This window comes from Haliotis asinina, chromosome 5 (genome assembly GCF_037392515.1).
Source record: "Haliotis asinina isolate JCU_RB_2024 chromosome 5, JCU_Hal_asi_v2, whole genome shotgun sequence".
Classification (NCBI taxonomy): Eukaryota; Metazoa; Mollusca; class Gastropoda; order Lepetellida; family Haliotidae; genus Haliotis; species Haliotis asinina.
This window is the reverse complement of record NC_090284.1, coordinates 9,432,447-9,457,423: the sequence shown is the minus strand read 5'-3', so window position 1 is coordinate 9,457,423 and position 24,977 is coordinate 9,432,447. Positions and strand designations below refer to the sequence as shown.

The following is a 24,977-nucleotide window of genomic DNA, read 5'->3' as shown; positions in this document are numbered from 1 at the left end:
CACACACACAAACACCCATCATAGTACTGGCACATGAACCGGCCAATAGAAAACTTCGTTACACTTGAGTGCACACCCACTCGCTCTGACTGGGTTCGATCTCCCGGGTGTTTTGTTTCGGGGGAAGTAAACTCTAGTACAAAATACTGCACTTTTGATTCGCGACTGTACGATTGTATGGTTGTTTATTTGGGTTTTTTCACAATCGGCAATGTATACCATATGTCATGAATAAGTGATAATTGTTTTATAATTGATTATGTTTGGGATTATTTTGGTTGCATGTGACCTTTCAATTATGAATTATTGCAACGTTGCATTAAATCGGCTGTCGTGCTTTCTACCAGTCGAACATTAGTCTTTTTTGTTTTGCTTAAAACATATTTCATTCACGGATGAAAGGATCAGAAACAAGGTCCCCAACTTGGAATACCCTATCCTTGATATGTACAAGGGTTATTTTGAATCCCGCAACTAAAGATGACAGATCGTGGACAAGAAAGTAGTACAGGTTTGAAAAGACAGAGTTTATACGGAATAATATAATCAACACGTCACAATTTAATTCTGGACTCACAAAAGTCCAGAAACTCTCAGCACTGTGGCCACTCTCGCACAAGCGATTTCGCAAAATTAAACAGGCAGCTGTTATGTATGTGTGCTAAGGATGAAAAAATGAAAAAAAAATTTTTCGAAAACTCAAAATTTAAACTCGTTCGCCCATGGGCACGCCCATGGGCGAACAGTGGCCAATGGGTAGGCCCATGGGCGAAAGTGTTTCATTTCATCCAGAATGAATGTTTTGGAGGTTGTAAATGAATGAAAAAATGTTAATAAGTATCATGACACAAATTTCAGCTTGTTGTGACTTGACTCTGCTAACTGACAGCGATTTTGAAAAATCTCGCCCATGGGTGAAAAACATATTGGCCCATGGACGAGAATAATTAATTTCATTGAAACTACATGTTTTTTTTTTTCCAGGCTGTGCAGTTTTTCAATAAATGAACGTGTATTTATTATTGTCTTGACACGAAATTAAGCTTATTTTGACTTAATTCGGCTAATTAAGAGTGAGTTTTCAAAAAGACTCGCCCATGGGCGAAAACCATTTGGCCCATGGGTGAGAATATTTACTTTTACTCAAAATACACCTTTTCCCATGTTTTGGAGGTTGTGAATGGATGAAAGTATGTTCATAAGTATCATGTCACAAAATTCAACTCATTTTGAATTAATTCCGTTAATTTAGAGCTATTTAACAAAATCTCAGCCATGGGTGAAAAACATTTTGGCCCATGGGCGAGAATATTTCCTTTTACCCCAAACACATCTTTTCCAATATTTGGAGGATGTAAATGAATAAAAGTACATTTATGAGTATCATGACAGAAATTTCAACTCACTTTGACTTAATTCCTCTAAATGAGAGCAATTTTGAAAACTCTCGCCCATGGGAGAAAGACATTTTGGCCCATGGGCGAGAATATTTGCCTTCACTCAAAATACATCTTTTCCTGTGGTTTGGAGGTGTAAATGAATGAGGATATATATATGAGTATCATGGCACAAAATCCAACTCATTATGACTTAATTCTGCTTATTGAGACCGATTTTCAAAAACATCTCGCCCATGGGCGAAAAACATTGGGCCCATGAGCGAAAATCTTTCCTTTTCACTCCAAATACATCTTTCCTAATGTTTTGGAGGATGTAAATGTATGAAAGTGCCATTATGAGTATCATGACACAAAATTCAACTGATTTTGACTTAATTTTGCGAATTCAGGAAGATTTTTAAAAATATGCCAGAATAATCACTTTTACTCAAAATACATCTTTTCACGTGTTTTGGATTTTGTAAATGAATGAGGATATATTTATATGTATCATGGCACAAAATCCAACTCATTTTGACTTAATTCTGCTAATTTGTAACAAGTACAAGAATCTGGACTTCCACTTAAATTTTCATAGCTTTTTTTATTGTCTTGGAGGTTGTAAATATATGAATGAAAGTGTGTTTATAAGTATCACGACAAAAAAAAATGAAATCATTCCGGTCTTAATTCGACTAATCTCTCTCGTGGACGAAAATATATTCGTTTGCTCGTTTTCTTTATTTTGCAAACATATGGTTTAAAAATAGATGAAATTCTAATGACAATTCAGTTTAATTTCGTGAGTTTAGTTTTATGTTGCACTCAGTAATATCCCAGCAATATGGCGGCAGTTTGTAGATAATCGAGTTTGGATCAGACAATCCAGTGATCAACAGCATCAGCATCGACCTGCACAATTGGGAACTGATGACATGTGTCAACCAAGTCAGCGAGCCTGACCACCCGATCCCGTTAGTCACCTCTTACGACAGGCATAGTCGCCTTTTATGGCAAGCATGGGTTGTTGAGGCCCTCTTCTACTCCAGATCTTCACGGGTCCCGAACACAGAGCTTTACTTCCAGCAACATATACAATACACTTAGAATACTAAGCCTTGAGATTCTTTTGAATTTAGGTATTCTATAAATATACCAAAATTCAACCTATATCTATGAAGTTGAAGTTATTTGTGAAAGCCCTAATCAAGAGTGACCAAACTCCAGTGACTATGCTGGGACACAATAATAAATGGTGCTGTGAGATCTTTAACCTGTATTGAAACATGTCTTGCCAATTCCGCTGACATTCACCAAATGTACCTACCTAGTAGTTTTAAGTGTACCTACCCAGTTTAGCATGTTTCGTTTTAATAGTGTGGTCTCCATGTTTAGTAATTCCCGTTTGCCCGTGCCGGTTTTTCCTCGTCCGAGGTTTTATGGGGTATTCTCCTATTTGTCAGACCAGAAATTATCTACAACAGGGGTAGGTCACTCGCTTGTTTCCTTTACCATTTGTACTAATTAGTATGCGCCTCCTCATGCTCCAATGCACACAGTGACCTGATTCGTCTCCATCGCAACTTAGGCTGCGTTTAACAGTACTTCAGCCAGTTTATTGTATCAGTCGAAATCTTACAATGAATGAATGAATGAATGAATAGCAAGAAGTATATCTGAATGAATGAAAGAAATGATAAAAGAAAGAAGTGCATATGTGAATGAATGAGAAAGATATAATAAAAGAAAGAAGTACATATGTGAATGAATGAAAGAATAAATGATACATCACGGCCATCCCTTCCAAAACATGCTAAAGAACGCAAAACTATCGTTAGATCACATGTGTTAACATCAGCTTGTTATTGTCTCCCTGGTCAGGCGTAACAATTGTCAGACAGGTTAAAACAACAAACTATCTGGTTGACTGCACAGCTGCCTGTTGACGTAGTATACCCACAACACCTACTTTTCCTGCGTAACCTTCATCTACATCACCACCCTTAATATATTGAGCAGAGAGCACAGAAGGCCCTATAGCTGTAACCAATGAACCGTGGCGTCTCTCTGCTCCCAAGTTCCCAAGTGGGTGTGTCCTTCTCTACCTCTTCCATTAATCTTAAAACATCTAACACGCTCAACGCATGCATCTTTTTATTAAAATGTGATGTTATACATAATCATAAGAGTATTTTTATGTATTATTCAGTTGATAAATTATTATTCTATGATATATATATATATATATATATGTATGACACGCTGGACAGGTCTAGGGCATTTTGTGTTAATTTACCATTCCCATTTTCATAATGCTTAAAAAAGACACTCATTAATCTATCGCAGAGTTTTGTCATTCCTTCACTCCAACATGGTTGCTAAATCCCCTATGATCATAGTATATCGACTCTGCCATACCCAGTTCACCTTATCCTGAGAAATCAACCAGTCATGACATACCCACATCGCCTAATTAATTTTCCGTACCTATCGAGTAAAAAATACATAAAATGGGAGGACGCCTTGTTAACTAATGGGAGTGAGCCTTGCAGGGAGTACCCTCACTCTCACAAACCCACGTATTGAGGAGAAGCGGCCGTGTTTGTCGGGGATTTTTCTGGCTTTGCTAAATAAATCGTACATAAACATGTAAAATATTTTGCTTTGATTCTGTAACTACCCACATTATGACATTGAGACCATTTTGATTTATCTAGTAAAATACGATTGAAGAGTTTTGAGTTTGAATCTTGCCACTTTAGCGCTCTATCTTTTTTAATGGGGCGTGCATACTAATATTTAGGTTGTTTTTAGTATTCCATCTATTTGTTTAAATTAACTGATTTACCTGTTTTTGCTTTGTTTGGGTTTTTTATTGCAAGTGGCCCAGCGAGTGAGTCTGCTTTGATACCTGTAAATTTATTCTGACGTTTGACGAGCGGGACGTAAACAAGAACATATATGGAGCCCCTGCATCAATACGTATTAAAGTGTTTGAAACATTATTCTAGACCATTATTTGTACACAAGTGATGAAATGTACCTGAAAGATCAAGGTTCATAAGAACGTACAAGGCACATTTCTCCTACCTCATTTAAGAATGTCCATTTCTGATTGGTTCACGTGGCCTATAATACATGAAGTCTTTGAATGTCATTTAGAAGTGAAAATACATAAGAATGAAGATTATTATGGATATCAACTTCTTTATGACAGAACACAACACCTGATGAAGGAGTAAGCATTAACTCCGAAACGTTGTGTTCTCTCATAAAGAAGTTGATATCCATAATAATCTTCATTCTTAAATATAATACATGGTTTCAGCTTGTTTTGATGCTCTTTTTACATAAAGTGATATTTAAACATTCGTTATGGTAAATACGGTGTAGCAATGTGATCAAGAGTATGCGGGTTTCTTCATCCCATTTCATCCACCGATGAGAATGGTGGTATCCTCTTTTGGTTCACACCCGGATTGTCGATTGTTTTATCAAATACACAACAGGACTGTCGAAAAGCAGTGGAGTGTGACAGTGCTCAACACTGTTCTAATGACACCCGGAGCGTCGACTACCTTGGAGAACTTGTGCCCGAGAATGCCCGTGAATAGCAGAAGACTCGTCTCTACGCTAATTAACGAGCTAAAACACATACACACAGACTTCGGTGAAAGAATGAGCTGCGGAACCAATTCCTGAATGATAGTCGTCGCACGAACAGTAGTCGAGAAAGTTGGCGTCATCGTGAATCGAGGGTCTGTGAGCAATGTAAACTGCATATTGTGAGACAGTGGCCACAATAAAGAATAAAGAAGAACTTGACAGAAGGCTTCAGCGTCTCAACGAGCAGCTCCAAAGACAAGAGATTTCCGTAATGAGCTGTGCTCATCAGACTGTCTGCCTCGCTCATAGTGACCACATTACTGTACTTTATAACGTATTTGGTTTTCCTTCATGTCCGGAGCGTCGAACGCCATAGTGTTGACACCTGATTACCTCCTTACGTATTACCCGAGACCTCGAATTTACAAAAATTTCAATTCAATTTTAGACAGCCCAGGCAAGTCGTTTGTTTAAGGAGTAAGAGGATTAGGAGGCATGGTCGACTAGATTTCTTTGTTTAACTAATCCCACACGGCCTTCACCAATAGAGGGAATGATTTCTGTTCAGTTATGACATTGCTGTTCTCCATATGTCTCTATTTTCTCCACACATCTCCATGTTGTATTTTTGTATGTTTTGTAACTCTGATAGGGACTGGTGAACAAGCTTTACAGTACCTCACCCATACAGCATTTAATACAAAATATAAATGAAGCATGTGTCGTCATCCATATGAACTATCATATAATAACATATGCATACATATCATTACATCAAATACATCTTTCATATAAGTAAACATGAAAAATAGAATTATGGTTTGTTGTGTCTGACTAGCTCTTTGTAGAAACACTGAACATTTGTGAGAAGGTTTTTGACAAGTTAATTAGTTTCCTGTTGAAAAATTAAAAAAATCAAGCTTTGTGTTTTATGATAAAATCGTGGACGGATCAACTATTTTCTGGTTTTCACAGTGAATAAGTTCTTTTCCGTTCACCGAAGTCATCATAGACCACAGTGAGAAAAGGTCGATCTTCAAGCAGTAAGGAAGACCATGATAGCGTATGGAGTACGTGTGTCTTGGTCATCTCCTCCTCTATCCCCTCCCCGAATCCACACCCCACCAGGGCGTGTAGGACTTGTCTCGGTGAATAAAAAGGGACTCCAATAACCCCATATACCCCTAATCACAATGCTATAATTTGTCGTTTTTGTGTATCCGGTTTTGTGTATTCTGTAATATTGTATAGTACTGGTGAAGTGTTAATCAAAGCAATATTTTGCTTGCTAAACGAACCACATTTTTTGAGAATCAAAATATGTTTTAAGCACATTTCCAAAATTGAAATGCAGCATGCACACAATAACTAAATTGGAAGGAATATCGTGCCGGACAAGGTTTTCCAGAGCACCTGCACATAAATGTCAATGTCTTTCAAAGACTAATATGTGCAGGTCTTGCAAAAGGACAAAGCAGGTATGCTTGACAAAGTTCTTGCAAAGGAGGTTTATACACAACACCAAAACCAACCGGTCAGCTCGACGCCTTATAGAACAATCAATTCGAGATTTCCTTTGAATGTGAGATATTTGGCTGCGCGTCTTGCGCAATCAGTCTTTTTCATCCATATACACTCACGAACACCTGTTCATTTCAAAGCTGGTGTCTCCTAATGACCTAATGTGATCCATGGATGAATTTTGTAAATGACAAGTAAAATACACATGAAAGCGGCAGCTGTTATACTCCAATAAACAAGACCAGCGGACGAGACATGACTTTTTCGGTGCAAATTGTCGTAGGCGCTTTGCGGAAATTACGTAAGTGAACGCGGAAGAAACAGAAAGCGTCATCGTTCCGCTCAGTTTCCATTGTCTTTGCGAGTTATGCTGAGATACTCAACAAACTGAGATAAAAGTCAAAATGATGAAAAAGTGGAAATCAGTGTGTGGATTAGAACTTGAAAATCACTCATGAAGTCTCTGACAAAGTAATATCTGTTCAGGTCATGATCATTTGGAAAAAAATACGAAAGTTCTATGGATATACAACTTCTTATAAGGTAAGCAGCATTTCGGCGTAGCTGTTAAACTCGTTATCAAGAAAGGAATATCTTACAGGTAGTCCTGTAAGTTAAACCTTTGTTTTGGGTCGAGGTCAAAATCGTTTGGTGTAGTGACAACGGTGTTGATTTATGGGATTAGACACGGCTTTTCTATAAAAAAAGTAAAATGTGTGTCCTCAGGAAACGAAATAAGACACGTGTACCAGAATGTAAGTGAATCGATGTTAGCGAGTTCAATCAGTGACTTCAGTTAAAATGGGCTTTCAGTTCACTCCTTCCAGTAGTAATGAGTTATTTAGTTTCTTGGTAAAATTGCTTGCAAGGTGAATGTTGAAAATGACAGTTTTCAGGATCATTTTAACAACTTCAGTTATGGCAAATGCGCTGCTATGCTTCACGTTTCGTCCTACTTATTTTACGGGAAGATACCTTTGTGTAAACAGCTATATGTTCATTCTGAGAACTGGTAAAAAGGGAGAATATATCTCGTGAAAATGAATTTTGAAAGACTGCAGATCAACTGTTCCAGTTGTCTCAACAACATAATTTCTAAAATACTTAGAGACAACAATCACGGAAGCCAAAGTAAATCTGTGTAGCAAAAATAGTGAAAATTTATTTAAAAAATAGAAAAGTAAACGCAAAGTCAATCTTGATTACATTACGTATTCCTCATAGCCCGATATAATGATTACACATTAATAGTATGGATACGTTAATGTATAGTTTAAACTAATCTCCTCAAGTAATCGGGACTGGATTGTCAAGCATAAACATACATATCAATGCCGCTCCATACCAATAATATAATTACATAACATACATGATAACAACACTTCATGTTCCGCTCGTCAAACGTCAGAATAAATTTACAGTTATCAAAGCAGACTAACAGGCCCACTAGCTGTAAAAAACAAAACAAAAACAAATAAATTAATAAATCCAAATGAATAGATGGAATACTAAAAACCACCAAAATATGCACGCCCCCTTTAAATAGGTAGAGTGCAAAAGTGGCAAACCGGTAAAATATGCCAAGATTCAAACTCAAAACTATACAATCGTATTTTACTAGATAAATCAGAATGGTCTCAATGTCATAATGTGGGTAGTTACAGAATCGAAGCAAAATATTGTACATATACGTATCATGAAATAATAATTTATCAACTGACTAACACATAAAAAATACTCTTATGATATGTATAACATCACATTTGAGTAAAAAAATGCATGCGTTGAGCGTGTTAGATGTTTTAAAGATCAATGGAATAGGTAGAAAAGGACACCCCCACTTGGGAACTTGGGAGCAGAGAGACGCCACGGTTCATTGGTTACAGCTATAGGGCCTTCTGTGCTCTCTGCTCAATATATTAAGGGTGGTGATGTAGATGAAGGTTACGCAGGAAAAGTAGGTGTTGTGGGTATACTACGTCAACAGGCAGCTGTGCAGTCAACCAGATAGTTTGTTGTTTTAACCTGTCTGACAATTGTTACGCCTGACCAGGGAGACAATAACAAGCTGATGTTAACACATGTGATCTAACGATAGTTTTGCGTTCTTTAGCATGTTTTGGAAGGGATGGCCGTGATGTATCATTTATTCTTTCATTCATTCACATATGTACTTCTTTCTTTTATTATATCTTTCTCATTCATTCACATATACTTCTTGCTCTTCATTCATTCATTCATTCATTCATTGTAAGATTTCGACTGATACAGTAAACTGGCTGAAGTACTGTTAAACGCAGCCTAAGTTGCGATGGAGACGAATCAGGTCACTGTGTGCATTGGAGCATGAGGAGGCGCATACTAATTAGTACAAATGGTAAAGAAAACAAGCGAGTGACCTACCAAGGTAGGTACACTTAAAACTACTAGGTAGATACATTTGGCGAATGTCAGTGGAATTGACAAGACATATTTCAATACAGTTTAAAGATCTCACAACACCGTTTATTAATGTGTCCCAGCATAGTCACTGGAGTTTGGTCACTCTTGATTAGGGCTTTCACAAATAACTTCAGCTTCATAGATATAGGTTGAATTTTGGTATATTTATAGAATACCTAAATTCAAAAGAATCTCAAGGCTTAGTATTCTAAGTGTATTGTATATGTTGCTGGAAGTAAAGCTCTGTGTTCGGGACCCGTGAAGATCTGGAGTAGAAGAGGGCCTCAACAACCCATGCTTGCCATAAAAGGCGACTATGCCTGTCGTAAGAGGTGACTAACGGGATCGGGTGGTCAGGCTCGCTGACTTTTGCTGACACATGTCATCAGTTCCCAATTGTGCAGGTAGATGCTCACACTGTTGATCACTGGATTGCCGCCGCCATATTGCTGGGATATTGCTGAGTGCGACATAAAACTAAACTCACGAAATTAAACTGAATTTTCATTAGAATTTCATCTATTTTTAAACCATATGTTTGCAAAATAAAGAAAACGAGCAAACGAAAATATTTTCGTCCACGAGAGAGATTAGTCGAATTAAGACCGGAATGATTTCATTTTTTTTGTCGTGATACTTATAAACACACTTTCATTCATAAATTTACAACCCCCAAGACAATAAAAAAAAAATATGAAAATTTAAGTGGAAATCCAGATCCTATACTTGTTACAAATTAGCAGAATTAAGTCAAAATGAGTTGAATTTTGTGCCATGATACTTACAAATATATCCTCATTCATTTACAAAATCCAAAACACGGGAAAAGATGTATTTTGAGTAAAAGTGATTATTCTGGCATATTTTAAAAAAATCTTCCTAAAGTCGCAAAATTAAGTCAAAATCAGTTGAATTTTGTGTCATGATACTCACAACGGCACTTTCATACATTTACATCCTCCAAAACATTAGGAAAGATGTATTTTGAGTGAAGGCAAATATTCTCGCCCATGGGCCAAAATGTCTTTCTCCCATGGGCGAGAGTTTTCAAAATTGCTCTCATTTAGAGGAATTAAGTCAAAGTGAGTTGAAATTTCTGTCATGATACTCATAAATGTACTTTTATTCATTTACATCCTCCAAATATTGGAAAAGATGTGTTTGGGGTAAAAGGAAATATTCTCGCCCATGGGCCAAAATGTTTTTCACCCATGGCTGAGATTTTGTTAAATAGCTCTAAATTAACGGAATTAATTCAAAATGAGTTGAATTTTGTGACATGATACTTATGAACATACTTTCATCCATTCACAACCTCCAAAACATGGGAAAAGGTGTATTTTGAGTAAAAGTAAATATTCTCACCCATGGGCCAAATGGTTTTCGCCCATGGGCGAGTCTTTTTGAAAAATCACTCTTAATTAGCCGAATTAAGTCAAAATAAGCTTAATCTCGTGTCAAGACAATAATAAATACACGTTCATTTATTGAAAAACTGCACAGCCTGGAAAAAAAACATGTAGATTCAATGAAATTAATTATTCTCGTCCATGGGCCAATATGTTTTTTTTGGGCGAGATTTTTCAAAATCGCTGTCAGTTAGCAGAGTCAAGTCACAACAAGCTGAAATTTGTGTCATGATACTTATTAACATTTTTTCATTCATTTTAAACCTCCAAAACATTCATTCTGGATGAAATGAAACACTTTCGCCCATGGGCCTGCCCATGGGCCTACCCATTGGCCACTGTTCGCCCATGGGCGTGCCCATGGGCGAGCGAGTTTAAATTTTGAGTTTTCGAAAAATTTTTTTTTCATTTTTTCATCCTTAGCACACATACATAACAGCTGCCTGTTTAATTTTGCGAAATCCCTTGTGCGAGAGTGGCCACAGTGCTGAGAGTTTCTGGACTATTGTGAGTCCAGAATGAAATTGTGACGTGTTAATCATATTATACAAATCGTTCGAGTTTGGTTGATTTTATAGTTTTAGGGCGAGGTGGGCCAGTAAGAGTCCTATTTGCGCCTAACACGTTGACCTAATGTAGATAACAGAATATTTCATTGACAAAAAGGAATCGTTTAACTTAAAAGAAACGACAGCACGATTAATATTCATTTGGTTTGGACACATAGATCGAATCACCTCTGCTTCGCGTTACAGATTAAAAACCTTAGGTACTCACTTCTATTTCTGAAACATGAAATACCTTTTCAAACAAAACAAAACAAAACACAAACAAACAAAACAAGACAAAACAAACAAACTAATAAAACCCCCAAATAAACAAAACAAACAAGCAAACAAAAAAACAGTAGGTTAAGATGACAGACCGTTAAAATGATTTCAAATCACAGAACTAAAACTGTGTTATCAATAATACTCCTCCAAGCATTTAACTCACAGAGTCTGAGACGTTACAGAACTAGAAAGTGCATTTACTCGTAAAAACAGGTGCCCCCCTCTTCCCTCCAATTCAACGTTGAGACCTCAAACAATTCATTTGATGCCTACGATTTCAAGATCTCTAAGTATGAAAATACATATTTTCATGTAGCTATACAAAGTTCATAGTGTTTTATAGAAATACATGTATATAGTTGATGCTTCTAAACTTACTAATATTTGGTATTTTACACAAAATTTGGCGAATATGGGTGAAGTGGTTTTAGAGTTATGCTCCGAACACAAACCCTCCTCTTCAATAAGACCCAAACCAAATTTCTTGCCTCATTTATTATAAAAACCTCGTAAATTGTAGATGGAAGATTTCAAATCATTGATTTATGACGCCAGTAAGTATGAGTATGTGTATGTATGTTTGCGTCATTCAGTAATGAAAGGAAGATACCATTTGCCTTATGATTTTATTGGGTAGCCCAGCTCTGCAGCCTTGGCATGTATCCAATGTACATACTTGGACACCTCCGTGTAGAGCCCCGGCGAGTTTTGTTCTGCGCAGCCCCAGCCCCAGCTGGCTATACCTGAAACACCAAAACGGCATGGTACTTCTGGTAGCCATCATTTTGGTTTGATTGTTGGTTGGTTGTTGTTCAACGCTGCACTCAGCAATATTTCAGCTATATGTCGGCGGTCAGTTAATAATCAAGTCTGGACCAGATAATCCACTGATTATCAGCATGGGCATCGATCAATTGGGAACCGATGAAATATGTCAGACAAGTCAGCGAGCCTGACCACCCGATCGCCACTTATGGCAAGCATGGGTTACTGAAGACCAATTCTAACCCGGAGTTTGCACGGGCTGGTCTGATGGAGTAACACTAAGCAGGGGCTGATACTCCAAGTATCCGGAATACTGGGCTGATGGAACAACTCTAAACATGGGGGGATATTTCCGGTAGTCGTAATACTGGTCTGATGGAACAACAGTAACCAGGGGCTGATACTTTCGGTAGCAGTACTGCTGTTCTGACTGAGCAACGCTAAACATGGGGTTATACTTCCAGTAGCCGTAATACTGGTCTGAGCAACACAACTGTGGTTAAAGCGTGCGTGAGCGTGAAAGTGTGAGCCCATTTCTGGTGTTCCACGCCGTGATATTTGCTGAAATATTGCTATAACCACAGAGTATAACCATACTCACTCACTCACTCACGTAATACTGACCTTTAGAGCAACACTAAACATGGGGCGAGACACATTATTGGTTTTTATGCTTGTTTCATAAGTGTTTACTATTGGTTTGAGGATAGGAAAGCAAAACGGAGTGCTTCAAATGCTTGACTGGTCAAAACCAGGAAAATTTGAAAACGAGGGAAAACAGCATCTTACCTTCGGCGTACCATTTGTCTCCATGCTTGCAGACCAGAGGTGAACCACTGTCTCCCTGTGAATGGATATTGGTTTGGTTACACAGTTGGATATGCGAGTCTCCATTTTCTTCTAAAGATGACATGCACACTTTACCTCAAACAAACAAACAAACAAACAAACAAACAAAACATCAATAATTAAATACATCTGAAACCCCATAGGGTTGTATACAGGCCAAATCAGGAAAGAACTTAATGCAGTTGGGATTTATTTACAAATTCCTCTTTATCAGGGACAGATAACATCGGGTAACAATACGTATGATGCAGTACATATGACATGTTAGATGTTTGGAGATGTTTATTTTCACTGTACAGACAGTCCGTGACGTTTTCTAATCGCTTCACCACTAAAACCTGGGCTATTCTATGTAAGGGCACTTTGACTGCTGGTATTGTTTATTCTCGTTTTTTATCGCCTCGATAATTCATCAGGCGTTAAGTGTAAGGGCTTCGGCAGGTTCCAAACAACTTGGTTATTGCTGCGAGCGACGAACAGTTCTGCTGACCACCATCTGTGTTGCTGTATGAAGATGTAACACTTACACTGCATGCATCCTTTCCTCCCGCTGCGTAACCGGCACACAGCATAGTGCTGGGCGTGAACTGGGAACCGTACCAGTCAGGTCTGCTGCACACGTTGTCGCTGATCAGGGGGAGAAGCGCCTGGTTCAGGGCGTTGTCGTTGCCGGTCCCTTGGATAAATAACTTTATAAGTAAACCACTTTATGTAATTAACACATGTACCTATTGTGCTGTATATGTGTGTACAGTAAGCATACCTCTTTATATTTTAACTCTCGTAGTAAATTCGGTGTTCGTCTTACAAGAGAAATGTCGTGATAATATATATTATATGTGAAACAATAAATAAACGCGAACACAAAACAAAAAACGATTTTGTAGCTGGACAATATATTGGTGTCGATGAAACATAAATTCATCAACACAGTGTAATCACATGTCCATTGTGAACGTTATCTCGGGATGAAAGTAGCTGTGAAGACTTTAAACATTTCAGAATCGTGAGCTTAGCTGGTTTGTTTGAACGTCGATGCACAGGCAAACTGTAGCGCAAATGGGGTTGCGCAGCATAGGGAATATGACAAGGTTGGAAACGTACTTTCCTCGCTTCGGATCGAAAAATATTTTTCATGTCAAAATAAAATATCGCCACCATTAAAGGTACACTCCTATTTCCTCACTTGGCTGTGTACTCACATTTCTAACCCCACGTTTAGACACGTGAAATATGTTTTATTCAACATTTTTGGCGCTATTCGTGGTATTCATATCGTTCTTCGCCTCCATTATCCCTACAAGCTTCCAGTTGAACGGAGTGACGGAACATGAATAAGCAGAAATACCATGCTGCCTTGAATGATCGAACTGTAGGAAGAAAATCACGCTGCATTAACGTTGCAGAAAGGAGCGCGATGCAGATCTGCATCAGTTTCAAAGTAGTACAGTTCAGTTACTCATCTACCCGCCTCTTACAACATGCATTTGCTCCTGAAGGCAAGGATCGGCAAGGGAGTCCGCTCACATAGGTCGTGATATGACTATACCACTGTTGATTTACACCTGTACCTACCTAGTGTGTCTCCCCACCCTGCCAAGTAGCAGTGCTGGCCAACGTAGAGACGTTCGGAGGAAGATGGCAGGCACACAGGCCGGATGTAGTCGGTGTAGTCGATCGTCTCATGAAGCAAGAGAAGGGCTATGTCGTTTAGGACGGTGTGGCTGTCGTAATGTTCGTGAATCACAAGTTTCTTCAAGTGGTAAGTCCGTTGCGTGACGTCATACCGGTCAGCATTGTGTTTGCCTCCTACTGCCTGCCATCGCGCAACGTTTTTGCTAATGGCTCTGTAAACATGTAGAGTCAGTGTTAATAGTTTAATGACGTATCTCCAATGTCTCAGTTGGTAAAAATCACCTTTATCATAATTAACTACTTAATTATGCATGTAAATTTTCATTTTCACTTCAGTTATGATTTTCTGAAACAAAGAATCCCCAAACAACCATCACATAACGTGACTGCGCTTGTTTCTGAAGTCCATTCTACTACTTCCGACGGGCGGCGGGGTAGTCTTGCGGCTAAAGCCTTCGCTCGTCACACCGAAGACTGGGCCTAGATTTTCGAAGCTCCTGGCGCTAAGATAGTCGTAAGGTGGAGAGAGCGCCTGTGTCCAGCAGATACCGTGTTTGGCGATGGCACCGGCTGTTCGAGCAGGTCTGCAGAGTGCATGCTGAGTGTCAAGGCCACATGCTGAGTATCAAGGCCATTTATTCCCTTTGTATATTGTTTGCTGCCAAATAAAGCAGAGGATGCATACAGTGGGACCCATGAACACTTGTGTCAGATGGCCCATCAGCTGAACTCTCCCCTCGATCCAAGGACATTCCAGTTAGTCTTTGAACTAGCTGCCCTCTTGCCAGGAAGAGCCATCCGAACATTTTTCAGTTTAACTCCAGCGAGAACAGTCCAACGTGAAAGTCGCCATTCAAGGGATCGCAGCACATTGGACAGCCCCACCCAGGAAGAAAAAATACAGGAACATTGACACCCGCCTGCAGGACTGAAGGACGACCTCGTCAACAACAACATCATCGATTTCATGGACTTCACAGATCACGTCGCTGACCTGATCAGTCTTCAGTGATCCACCTCACTCTGACTTATTGGTGAACAGCCCGTTATTCAATCATTTATTGTTGTATATTTATAAATTTTCTACCGTGACTACGGTATCAGACAACAACTCACATTTCTTTGTTTTTCTGGTGTATTGAGAGCCCCTGGAATTTGAAATTCCGTGTTCACTGTATCTTGACCATTCCCGCGAAAGCGAAACCTAACTGAGGAGGTTTGGTTCAGATTTCACTTTCCCGGGCTATAATCGTAAGTACCTGCTCCCTCGACCCAGACGGACATGGGGATTGGGCCACGGTCCACATTGGCAGAATTTTTGCACCCTAAACAGTGAGAAGTGTGGATGCCCATCACATGCCGTTATTTGAAAATATCCCTGGTATTCCTTGTCTGACTGTAGTAAAGTATCACACCAGTGTAGTTTTTTCATAATGCCTGGGTGGTATAGTGACTGCTCCAATTTCATCCTATTTCTCTGTTTTTCACCTCGATATTTAACCATGTCATGTGAAAATATGATGTCTACAGGCACGTAGCAAGTCCGATAGATTGCAAAGTTTTGTATTTAGATAGTACTGAGGGTGGGGAAAATCGTGTGGAATTTTTGGTACACTATTGATTTATTTGAATCCGTAAATTAATAGCAACGACTGATAATATCTATTTATCCATTACACAGCAAATGCTTATATGTATTTATTGTGTATCAGCGAAGTTCCGTTTGTATCTTCAAAAACCATTTCAGCTCATAAGTGTTTTCAGGCTGCATGCAATACAGAGATTACTTCTCCCTCGCTGTAACATGTTATTTGTCATCATTCTCCTGATGGACAGTTAATGAATTTATAACAGGTATAAATGGTAACACCAATCAGATTACTCGACAAAGGTTCCCATGTGTCATTTCTCCTGTCTAGAGTAAATACTAAACACTATAAATGAGAGTCTGATGTTGCAAATATATTACATATTATGTAATATGTGCATGTAAGTGATGCAAAAGGGTTTATGAGCTGAGTAACAAAAACATCCATCGATCAAAGGATTTACTGATTGATTAATTACTTTTATCTTCCACAGTGGAATTGTCAAAAGGATGTGTTTATGTGTGTAGATTTAATGACTACACTCTGTTGTGAAGTGCGAGTGTGAAATCAACATGCTTCTTTCAAAGAATTAACCGCCAATAAGTTGATTGATTGACTGCTCATTGTTGGCTACCTAAATTACTTAGGATGGCTGACAACATACCATTGGTTGCCAGCTGTGCTATCCTGGGTGACTAATGAAACAATACACCAATGAGCAAAACCTGAAACGATTTATCACTTTTCCGCATATTAGGCTGATGAAAAATATTTGACACAGAGCAGGATCATTTACCAGCTGCACATGAATGACACATCGTTCTTTTATGTGGATATTGATCGATTACATTCCTTGCACAAGGTAATAGCCTGACATTGCTGCTATAGCTTTAGTATGCTTTAAATTCAATGTTTGCATTTTGTTGCAGCCTATACACTGTTTAGATATTACAGTCATGTTATAAATTCACCATAAGTATAAGCAGACCGTGTGCGTTTTATTAACCTTCAAAATGCATACAAGTATGGTGATAAATTAATTAGGGTTATAAGACAATATGTTAAGAATTACGTTGACTTCGTTAATTTTCAGTCCTAACAGTTTATAACCACTTACGTATGATTAAACTTCAAAGTGTTTCATTTGTTTTCATAATAATGAAGTAAAAATGACTTCAACCTTGTTGATCAGTCTATACTGAAACTATCAATTGTACACACGAGTAGCGCAGCAGAGTTCACGAACCAGTCACGAATTCTGGGATATCATCTCTGTACTCCCGGGAGAAAAACAATAACAAAAGAAACAACCAGTCCACGGAGACTGATCTGCACTAGTACCCCTTTAGGTTGAAGGCATAATATTACGGATGTCAATTTCCTGATTATTCATTTCATAACGTGTCTGAGCTGAAACGTTTTCTTGTACTTGTACTGTCAAGGGCCTAACTCATTTATCATGACAGACACATACTGTATTCGTAGTGTTGAAGACAGGGAGACTGCAAGGAGGGAGAACGGTCGGTGGATGAATTCCATGGCGCGCAGCAAACCATGTTTTGTGTAAGCCTGATACGTTGCAAAACGTCATATTTAGATGGTATGGAGGGCTTGCGCAACTTTTTAGAACAATCATGTGTAAACCCTGTTTTTTCATGGCTACGCCCCACCTTCCTCGTAACGTTTTAATAGTAAACTTGTCACCCTGAATGGCGTTCGACTGCTCGAAGTCAGAATACTCTGTCAGAGTGGGGTGTCCATGTTAACTTGCGGCGTGGTATCTCAGTGGCCTGACAATGTGTGGCCAACATTATAGCAGACCAGCACAAGCAGAAAGATACTCAGTGCATGTGTGACGTTAAACGCCATTTCACCTCGTAGACGTAGCGTTGGCATTGACGGCGGATTTGACCATGTCCTGATGCCTTCAGTGTCACGTGACATGGGAACACAGATACTTACTCGTCAAAGCAGTGCGCAGCTGTCAATATGAGATGTTTGTTCAAAACGGCACCGCCACATACAGGTACTGTCATTTCCTGGAGTAGGACCTGTAAGTAAAAAATGTCGGTAACGTGACTATTGACTCTCCTCTGTATTCCTTTGGTCATGTAATCTGCCTCAAAACGCATACCTTCCTTGTGCAACTTGTTCCTAGATCGATCACATTTTGCACTCATTCCCTGCACAGTATGTCACCATGTAGTGTACAAAACATACACGTAATTTGGATATGAGAGTCTGATGTCATCATTTGGTAATTCGAACGTAACTCGGAGTGTTACTATGGGAATGTTTCTGAACACATACGTATATCTGAGAACTAGCAGTACGATGCTTGACCAGTCATCTTCATTACAATAAATACCCTCCTGTATTAGTCAAAGGCTAAGCTAATTATGTGCCACCCCTACAGGGTGCTTGTCACTGTATGTTAGACATGGCTTCTTTTCCCGGAATAACCGCATTTTTGTTTGCTGCCAGGTTTTACTTTTTGTAAGTAAGACCTCTTCCCAGATATTCGTTTTTCTATATTAAATGTCACATGCTACGTAAAACACAACTTTGCAGATTCTGGTACCTTATGTATGCACTTACCGAAACAAATCATATAAAATGCCAATTCAACCTATAAAGTTGAAAAAAAAAACGCGATGAAAAAAAAGCCCGCGAAATCGGAGTTCAAACGTTTCACTAAATTCCCCCCCGCGCTGGGGGAAAAACTGGTTTCAAAAGCTGTGCTGCGCTGCGTCCATAACGCATGCGCAGTGAATAGGTTCGCGGAGCTTGAAACAGTATGCATGCCCAGCGTCTGAGGTCGTGAGCAGTAGTCTAGTCTTGGTTGTGTACACAAACAATTAAATAATCTATTCATTACGTAAAAAACTTGTTGATTGTGGTAAGCAGTCTCTGTCACAGAGAAAGCTCAGTGTCTGGTTTATTCACACCTATATGTCTGCCTGTCTGTCTGCTAAAGACAACATGCAGTACACAGCTTCAATCATTGACCACGTGCAATTTGAACTTAAAGGGGCACTGATGCGGAGCAATTTCCGTGGACTGGTGTAAACTTTTGTTATTGTTTTTCTCCCGTGAGTACCCGGATGATATCCCAGAATTCGTGACTGGTTCGTGAGCTCTGCTGCGCAGTCCGTAAGCGCAGTTGTTAGTTTAATTATAGACAGATCAACTGAGGTGAAGTCATTTGTACTTCATTACAAATGTATTATGAAAACAAATGAAACACTTTGAAGGTTAATCATCTGCCAGTGGTAGAAATGGTAAAAAACTATTAGGACGGAAAAATAATGAAGCCAATGTACGTCTCTATATTTTGTCTCATAACCCTAATTAGTTTATTGTCATATTTGTATGATTCTGAAAATTAATAAAAGAGCACACGATTTGCTTATACTCATAGTAAATTTCTAACATAACAGCAACATTTATACCTTGTATAGACTGGCAATGTGGATCCTATTTTACACACATACGCGATCTAGTGTATGTTTTCTGTCATACAGATTCTGCTGAATGCTACAACAAATAAATTAAAACAAAATGCAAATAATGAATGTAAAACAGACTAATTTTATAGCAACAATGTCAGGCTACTACCTTGTTCAGGAATGTATCCATCAATATCCAAGTAAAAGAAATCGTATTCCATTTATCTGCAGCTGGTAAATAATCCTGCTCTGTGTCGCGTGTCTTACAACTGTCTCATTTGCGAAAAAGTAACACATCGTTTCACGTCTTTCGTTGGTGAAAACTAGATAAACCTCTCATTGGTCTCCCAAGATAGCACACCTGGCAACTTATTGTATGATGTCCACTATTCTAAGTAATTTAGTTAACCAATATTGAGCAATCAATCAATCAACGCAAGGGTGGTTAATTCTTTGAAGGGAGGATGTTGTTTTTGCACTCACACTTTACGACAGGGTGTAGTCATCTACACACACTGCCTTTTGACAAATCCGCTAGAAGATAAAAGTAATTAATCAATCAGTGTGTTATCGGTTAATCCTTTGATCGATGTTTGTTTTTGTATCTCAGCTGATAAACCCTCTTGCATCACTTACATGCACATATTACATAACATACAATACATTTGCCATTACAGACCTTAATTTATAATGTTGAGTATTTACTCCAGAAGGAGAAATGCCAAATGGGAACCTTTGTTGAGTAACCGAATTGGTGTTGCTACTAATTATACCTGTTATAAATTCATGAATTGACCATCAAGAGAATGATGACAAATAACACGTGTAGGTTTACACCATCAAACGCGAGTTACAGCAAGGAAGATGTAATCTCTGTGTCGCATGCAGCCTGAAAACACTTATGGGCCGGAACTGTTTTGAGGATACCAACGGAATTTCGTTACATAAGGAATACATACAGGCATTTGCTGTGTACTTGGGTAAATAGGTGAAATAAGTTTTTTTTACGTAAGACAATTTTCAGATTTCTCTACCAAAGGCAAAGTCATCGTTTTTTTTTGTTTACGAATTCAAATAAATCAACTGTGTGTTTTATTATCATAAATAATAAACCATTGTAGCTACTATAGCTACCAAAATTTACGTATGCTATTTGCTATCACAGCTGAACCAACACTCAAAACTACCTAAATATAAAGCTTTGCAATCTTCCGTACTGAAACAAATGGCTTGCTACGTGCCTGTAGACATCATATTTGCATGTAACATGATTAAATATCAAGGTTACAAACACAGAAATAGGATCAAATTGGATCAGTAAGTATACCATCCAAGCATCCGAAAAGAACTACACTGCTGGGATATTTGGTTACGATCAGACAAGGAATACCATGGATATTTTAAACAAATGGCTTGTGATGGGCATCCGGCCTCCTGACTGTTTAGGTGAAGAAATTCTGCTAATATGGACAGGAGTCCAGTTCCTTTGTCCGTCACGGTCGAAGGAGTGGGCGCTGACCAATTTGCGGTCTGCTTTCGTAATTATCCGTTGGCGAGAAGCATTATTCGCTCCGCATCAGTGCCCCTTTAACAACTATCAGACTATACGACATAAAGAAAATAAGTTGATTTATGACTCGTGCACCCGAGTCCCGTCTCTGCCACATTATGTAATTAGGCACATGTTTTTTATGTCTGTGGGTTGCAAACAAACTACATTCATTTTTTTCGGATGACTGGATTTGACGGAAACCGGTGCAAACTCTTGTCAGTTTCAAGTCCTGCTTTGTACTTGGACGAATGACAGATTCCAGCCACGCAGTAGTTCACCATCTCTACTGACATGATTTTTGATTGGATCGAACGCAGATTCAGAGAACATGTATTTTCAAAACCGAACATCTCTATATACATTCTTCATGGATAACGACTTCTTTTAGTGTATATGATTTTGTTTGACAACAGTATATGAATCCATACTGAAACGACGCATCAAGTACACAAAAAGAAGTTGTTATCCATAAAGAATCTTACTTTCTTGTGACTGGCTATACTCTAAAATGCCCATCAAACAGATCATCTTTCTGTACACACAATGAACCCTCATCATATCAGCAAAGGAACCAGCCAACCGGAAGCCGTCGTTACACTTGAGTGCATATCCACCCGCTATGACTGGGTTCGGTCTCCCGAGGGCTACGTTTCGAGGGAAGTAAGCCCAAGTACAATATAGTGCACTTTTGAATCGCGATTGTACGCTTATAATTTTGTTTATTTGTGTTTTTAAAAGCATCAGTGTATATTATATGTCATGAATAAATGATAAATGTGTTTTAATTATGTTTGATTTTTTGGTTGCTTGTGACCTTTAACATTAACATTTAAGTTCAGATGATATGTGAGTGCTTGAAATGAATTGAAAAGTGTCGCCAGAGATCAACTTTAATGTGCAAATGCTTTTTTAGCAGGAACGGATGCACATCTGTCAAATTACTAAGGGACGCTATACCTCACGGCCATCAGGCCGCCAAAGATGCCGGAGTTGAATTATCTGTTCATAGTTAGGCCTACTGTCATTAAATTAATTTTAGTAGCGCTCCAGTTACTGTTATGTGATTGAGTGCGTTTAGTTTTACGCCGCATTCAGCAATTTTCCAGCTATATGGCGACTGTCTGTAAATATTCGAGTCCAGACCAGACAATCCAGCGGTCAAGAGCATGAGCATCGCCTCTTGCGACACGCATTACTGTTATCTAGCTTCATTACAGGATCAAGACATTATCCTTTATAGACGGTTTATATGTATAATAAAACATTCCTCCTAGGCTATGTTTGAGAAAGGAAGCCATCGGGTGAGGAGAAGTAAGACTTACTTACTAATTTCTCCCCACCCTCCGGTCTCGGGCCCTACTTTCCCAACCACAACCTTGGATGCCGCACTGTTTTGTAAATATGAGTATCTAAATCATAAGTTTCCTTTTTCTTTCCTCAGTAATGTACCCATGGAAACAGGCTGTTGAATTATCTAAGTATTCAATGGCTTAGAATATCCACATGTATATTGGTCAAATGGTTTTCCACAAGCTTAACAGAATTTGTTTTTTGTGCAACTTGATATGAGCCACTTTTGTCATCCAGATTGGATTATTGCAACAGCTTGCTCCGAAATGTCTCCAAGTTCAGCCTGTGTAAAATACTGCTGTCCAGATATGCAATCATCGGTCAGCTCCTCCATGTTTGAATGATCTCATTTATGAATATGTAACATTGAAATCGCTTCGTTCTTCCGACCATCATCTACTGGAGGTGCTAAAATACAATCTGAAAGGTTTACATATAGAGAATGTGTTCCTTCCCTTCTGCCACTTTATACGTTAACTCTTCAAATCAAGGAAGAACAATCCCTTGACTCTTTTGAGCGACCCCAAATCTCGGACTTTCTGTGACTGTGACGCTCATAGAAAACCCGCCTATGACTTTTTGCAGTGACTTCAATTTGTTTGTCGCGCCATGAGCAAGCACCCTTTGTCTCACGTTTGGAGCACTCTAAGTGCACATATTGTAGCTAGACGGTGCCAACAGTTTAGCATGTGTTAGGTATATTTACATTATCAGGCGAATCAGGTAGTGAGTATATACAGCTTATACCATCCATGGCCATGCTCCATGCCTGGCTTCCTGACCGTTCACGACACGCGACGTTGCAGGAACCACCTTCGGAACACCGCACGTGACGTTGGATTCCGCCGATGTTGTCACTGTCGAAAGAAGTGATGATGAGACTTTCAGTCAATATCATAACAATTATAAGACAAGTTGGAGTGAATCAGTATAGTAGCAGTATACAAGCAACATCACTGCAGTCGATACTGGGATGCTTAAAACACATAGCAACCACCAAATAATTTGGACGTATAGTGAGGTTACAATCTTTTACAAACCGGAAGAATGAAATATTGAGTATGGTTTCCTCCATTCTTAACAATATTTCAGTACGACTTCGCAACACGGATGGCAATTCTCAAAACGACTCCCTCTAAGGATCTTGTCTGAAACATTATTTGAAACATTGCCTTATTTCCTGTCTCTGGTGTCTTGCATTTGCGTGTTGAAGGTATAAATACTTGTACGCATGCGAAAGACTACCGCGGTCTTTCCAATGCTTGCCATGGATACACAGACATGACACATCTCGGTTCCCGGTGAGAATAAATATTAAGTGTTTGGTAATAGTGTTTAATTCTATTTGAAAGATAAATCAGTTAGGCGTCCCAACATGAACCAGTTAAATACGCCTGAAGTGTGTTGTTCTACAAAATAACCTTAGCGGTACGTCTATTGTAAGCCTTTGTTGAGTATGACTGTCTTCGCTCAAAAGTCAGTGTGTACAGCGGCACACAGGCCTGTTGCGCCCTTCCAATTTCTAGGTATATGAGCCCCCCTTATAGACAGTGAAATCTAGTCGAGACTAGCCAGTGAATTATATTATAAACACAGATATCGCCACCAGGATACGATGATGTAGAATCAGCTAATCATCTGACCACCTGAACATGTAGATGCGGGATAGGCTTCCCGGAATCCCCACTGGGTTGTGGATGGGGTGAACCTGTAAACAAGCTGCACCTTACACTAGAAAACGTGAGGCAGTGAAACCTAAAAGTCTAATAGATCGTGGCTGAAATGTTCTCTGATAGTAAATCAGATATACGTGATAACACACCTGAGAAGTATCTTTAAAGAACTTTTACTTTTGATTAACAAAGTCATATAAAGAAGCACCTCTGCATATCTGGATACAGACGTGGTGTCTGGCAAGAAAGTCACGAATGCCTACCTAGTGTCACCAAGGTAATGAGGAACGGGAAGGTCCACATCGTTCCTGTGTGTGAAAATCCACGTGGTCTAAGACTCGCGTTTACATGGTAGCAAGTGCTTGTTTCCTTCTATAGTGATATAGCGATTAACAATATTTTCTTTCAGTAGTGACGAGACAAGAGCGTGGTTTAGGATCTTCGGGACTTTTCGATGTCAAGGATATCCAACTTGGTCAGATCGCTCCAGACTTGAGGTATGTCAGAAACTAGGTATATTTGGAGTGAGTTTATCAAAGTGTGTAGGTGGGATTGTGAAAGCGTGACAATGGCTTCAACGGGTCATAGTTTAGTTAGGAGTGTGTTTATTCACAATGTGTACATTTAACTCACAACTCACAACAGTTAAATATTAGTTTGATTGATCAAATAGCGACATTTCCTTTATTTCTGTCAAACTACGTTTAATTTTCCGTTTCTGTTATTTTACAAATCAAGGAGGACTCAGTCGCCCGAACCGCTCAAATTTGCTGTGTAGATTTGCCATGAATACACCGTCCGCCGCACTCCACGTGTTGATAGATTTTACGTGACAAATATATGTGGGGCCAAAGCTTTTAAACAAAGTATTTCGTTTATCAGTTTATCAGTTGCAACGGATAAAGATGGCTATTCTTCATAACAA

At 39.0% G+C, this 24,977-nt stretch overlaps 1 protein-coding gene across 1 annotated transcript; it reads right to left on the bottom strand.

The window, feature by feature from the left end:
- Positions 1-11,808: 11,808 nt before the first annotated feature.
- LOC137283361 (chymotrypsin-like protease CTRL-1) lies at positions 11,809-24,355 on the bottom strand. The gene is made up of 7 exons (XM_067814822.1): positions 24,316-24,355; positions 23,127-23,260; positions 17,991-18,079; positions 14,380-14,651; positions 13,332-13,480; positions 12,745-12,799; positions 11,809-11,933 (listed from the first exon to the last, which is right to left on the bottom strand). The coding sequence occupies exons 1-7, from the start codon at positions 24,353-24,355 to the stop codon at positions 11,809-11,811; spliced, it is 864 nt and encodes a 287-aa protein (XP_067670923.1).
- Positions 24,356-24,977: the final 622 nt, after the last annotated feature.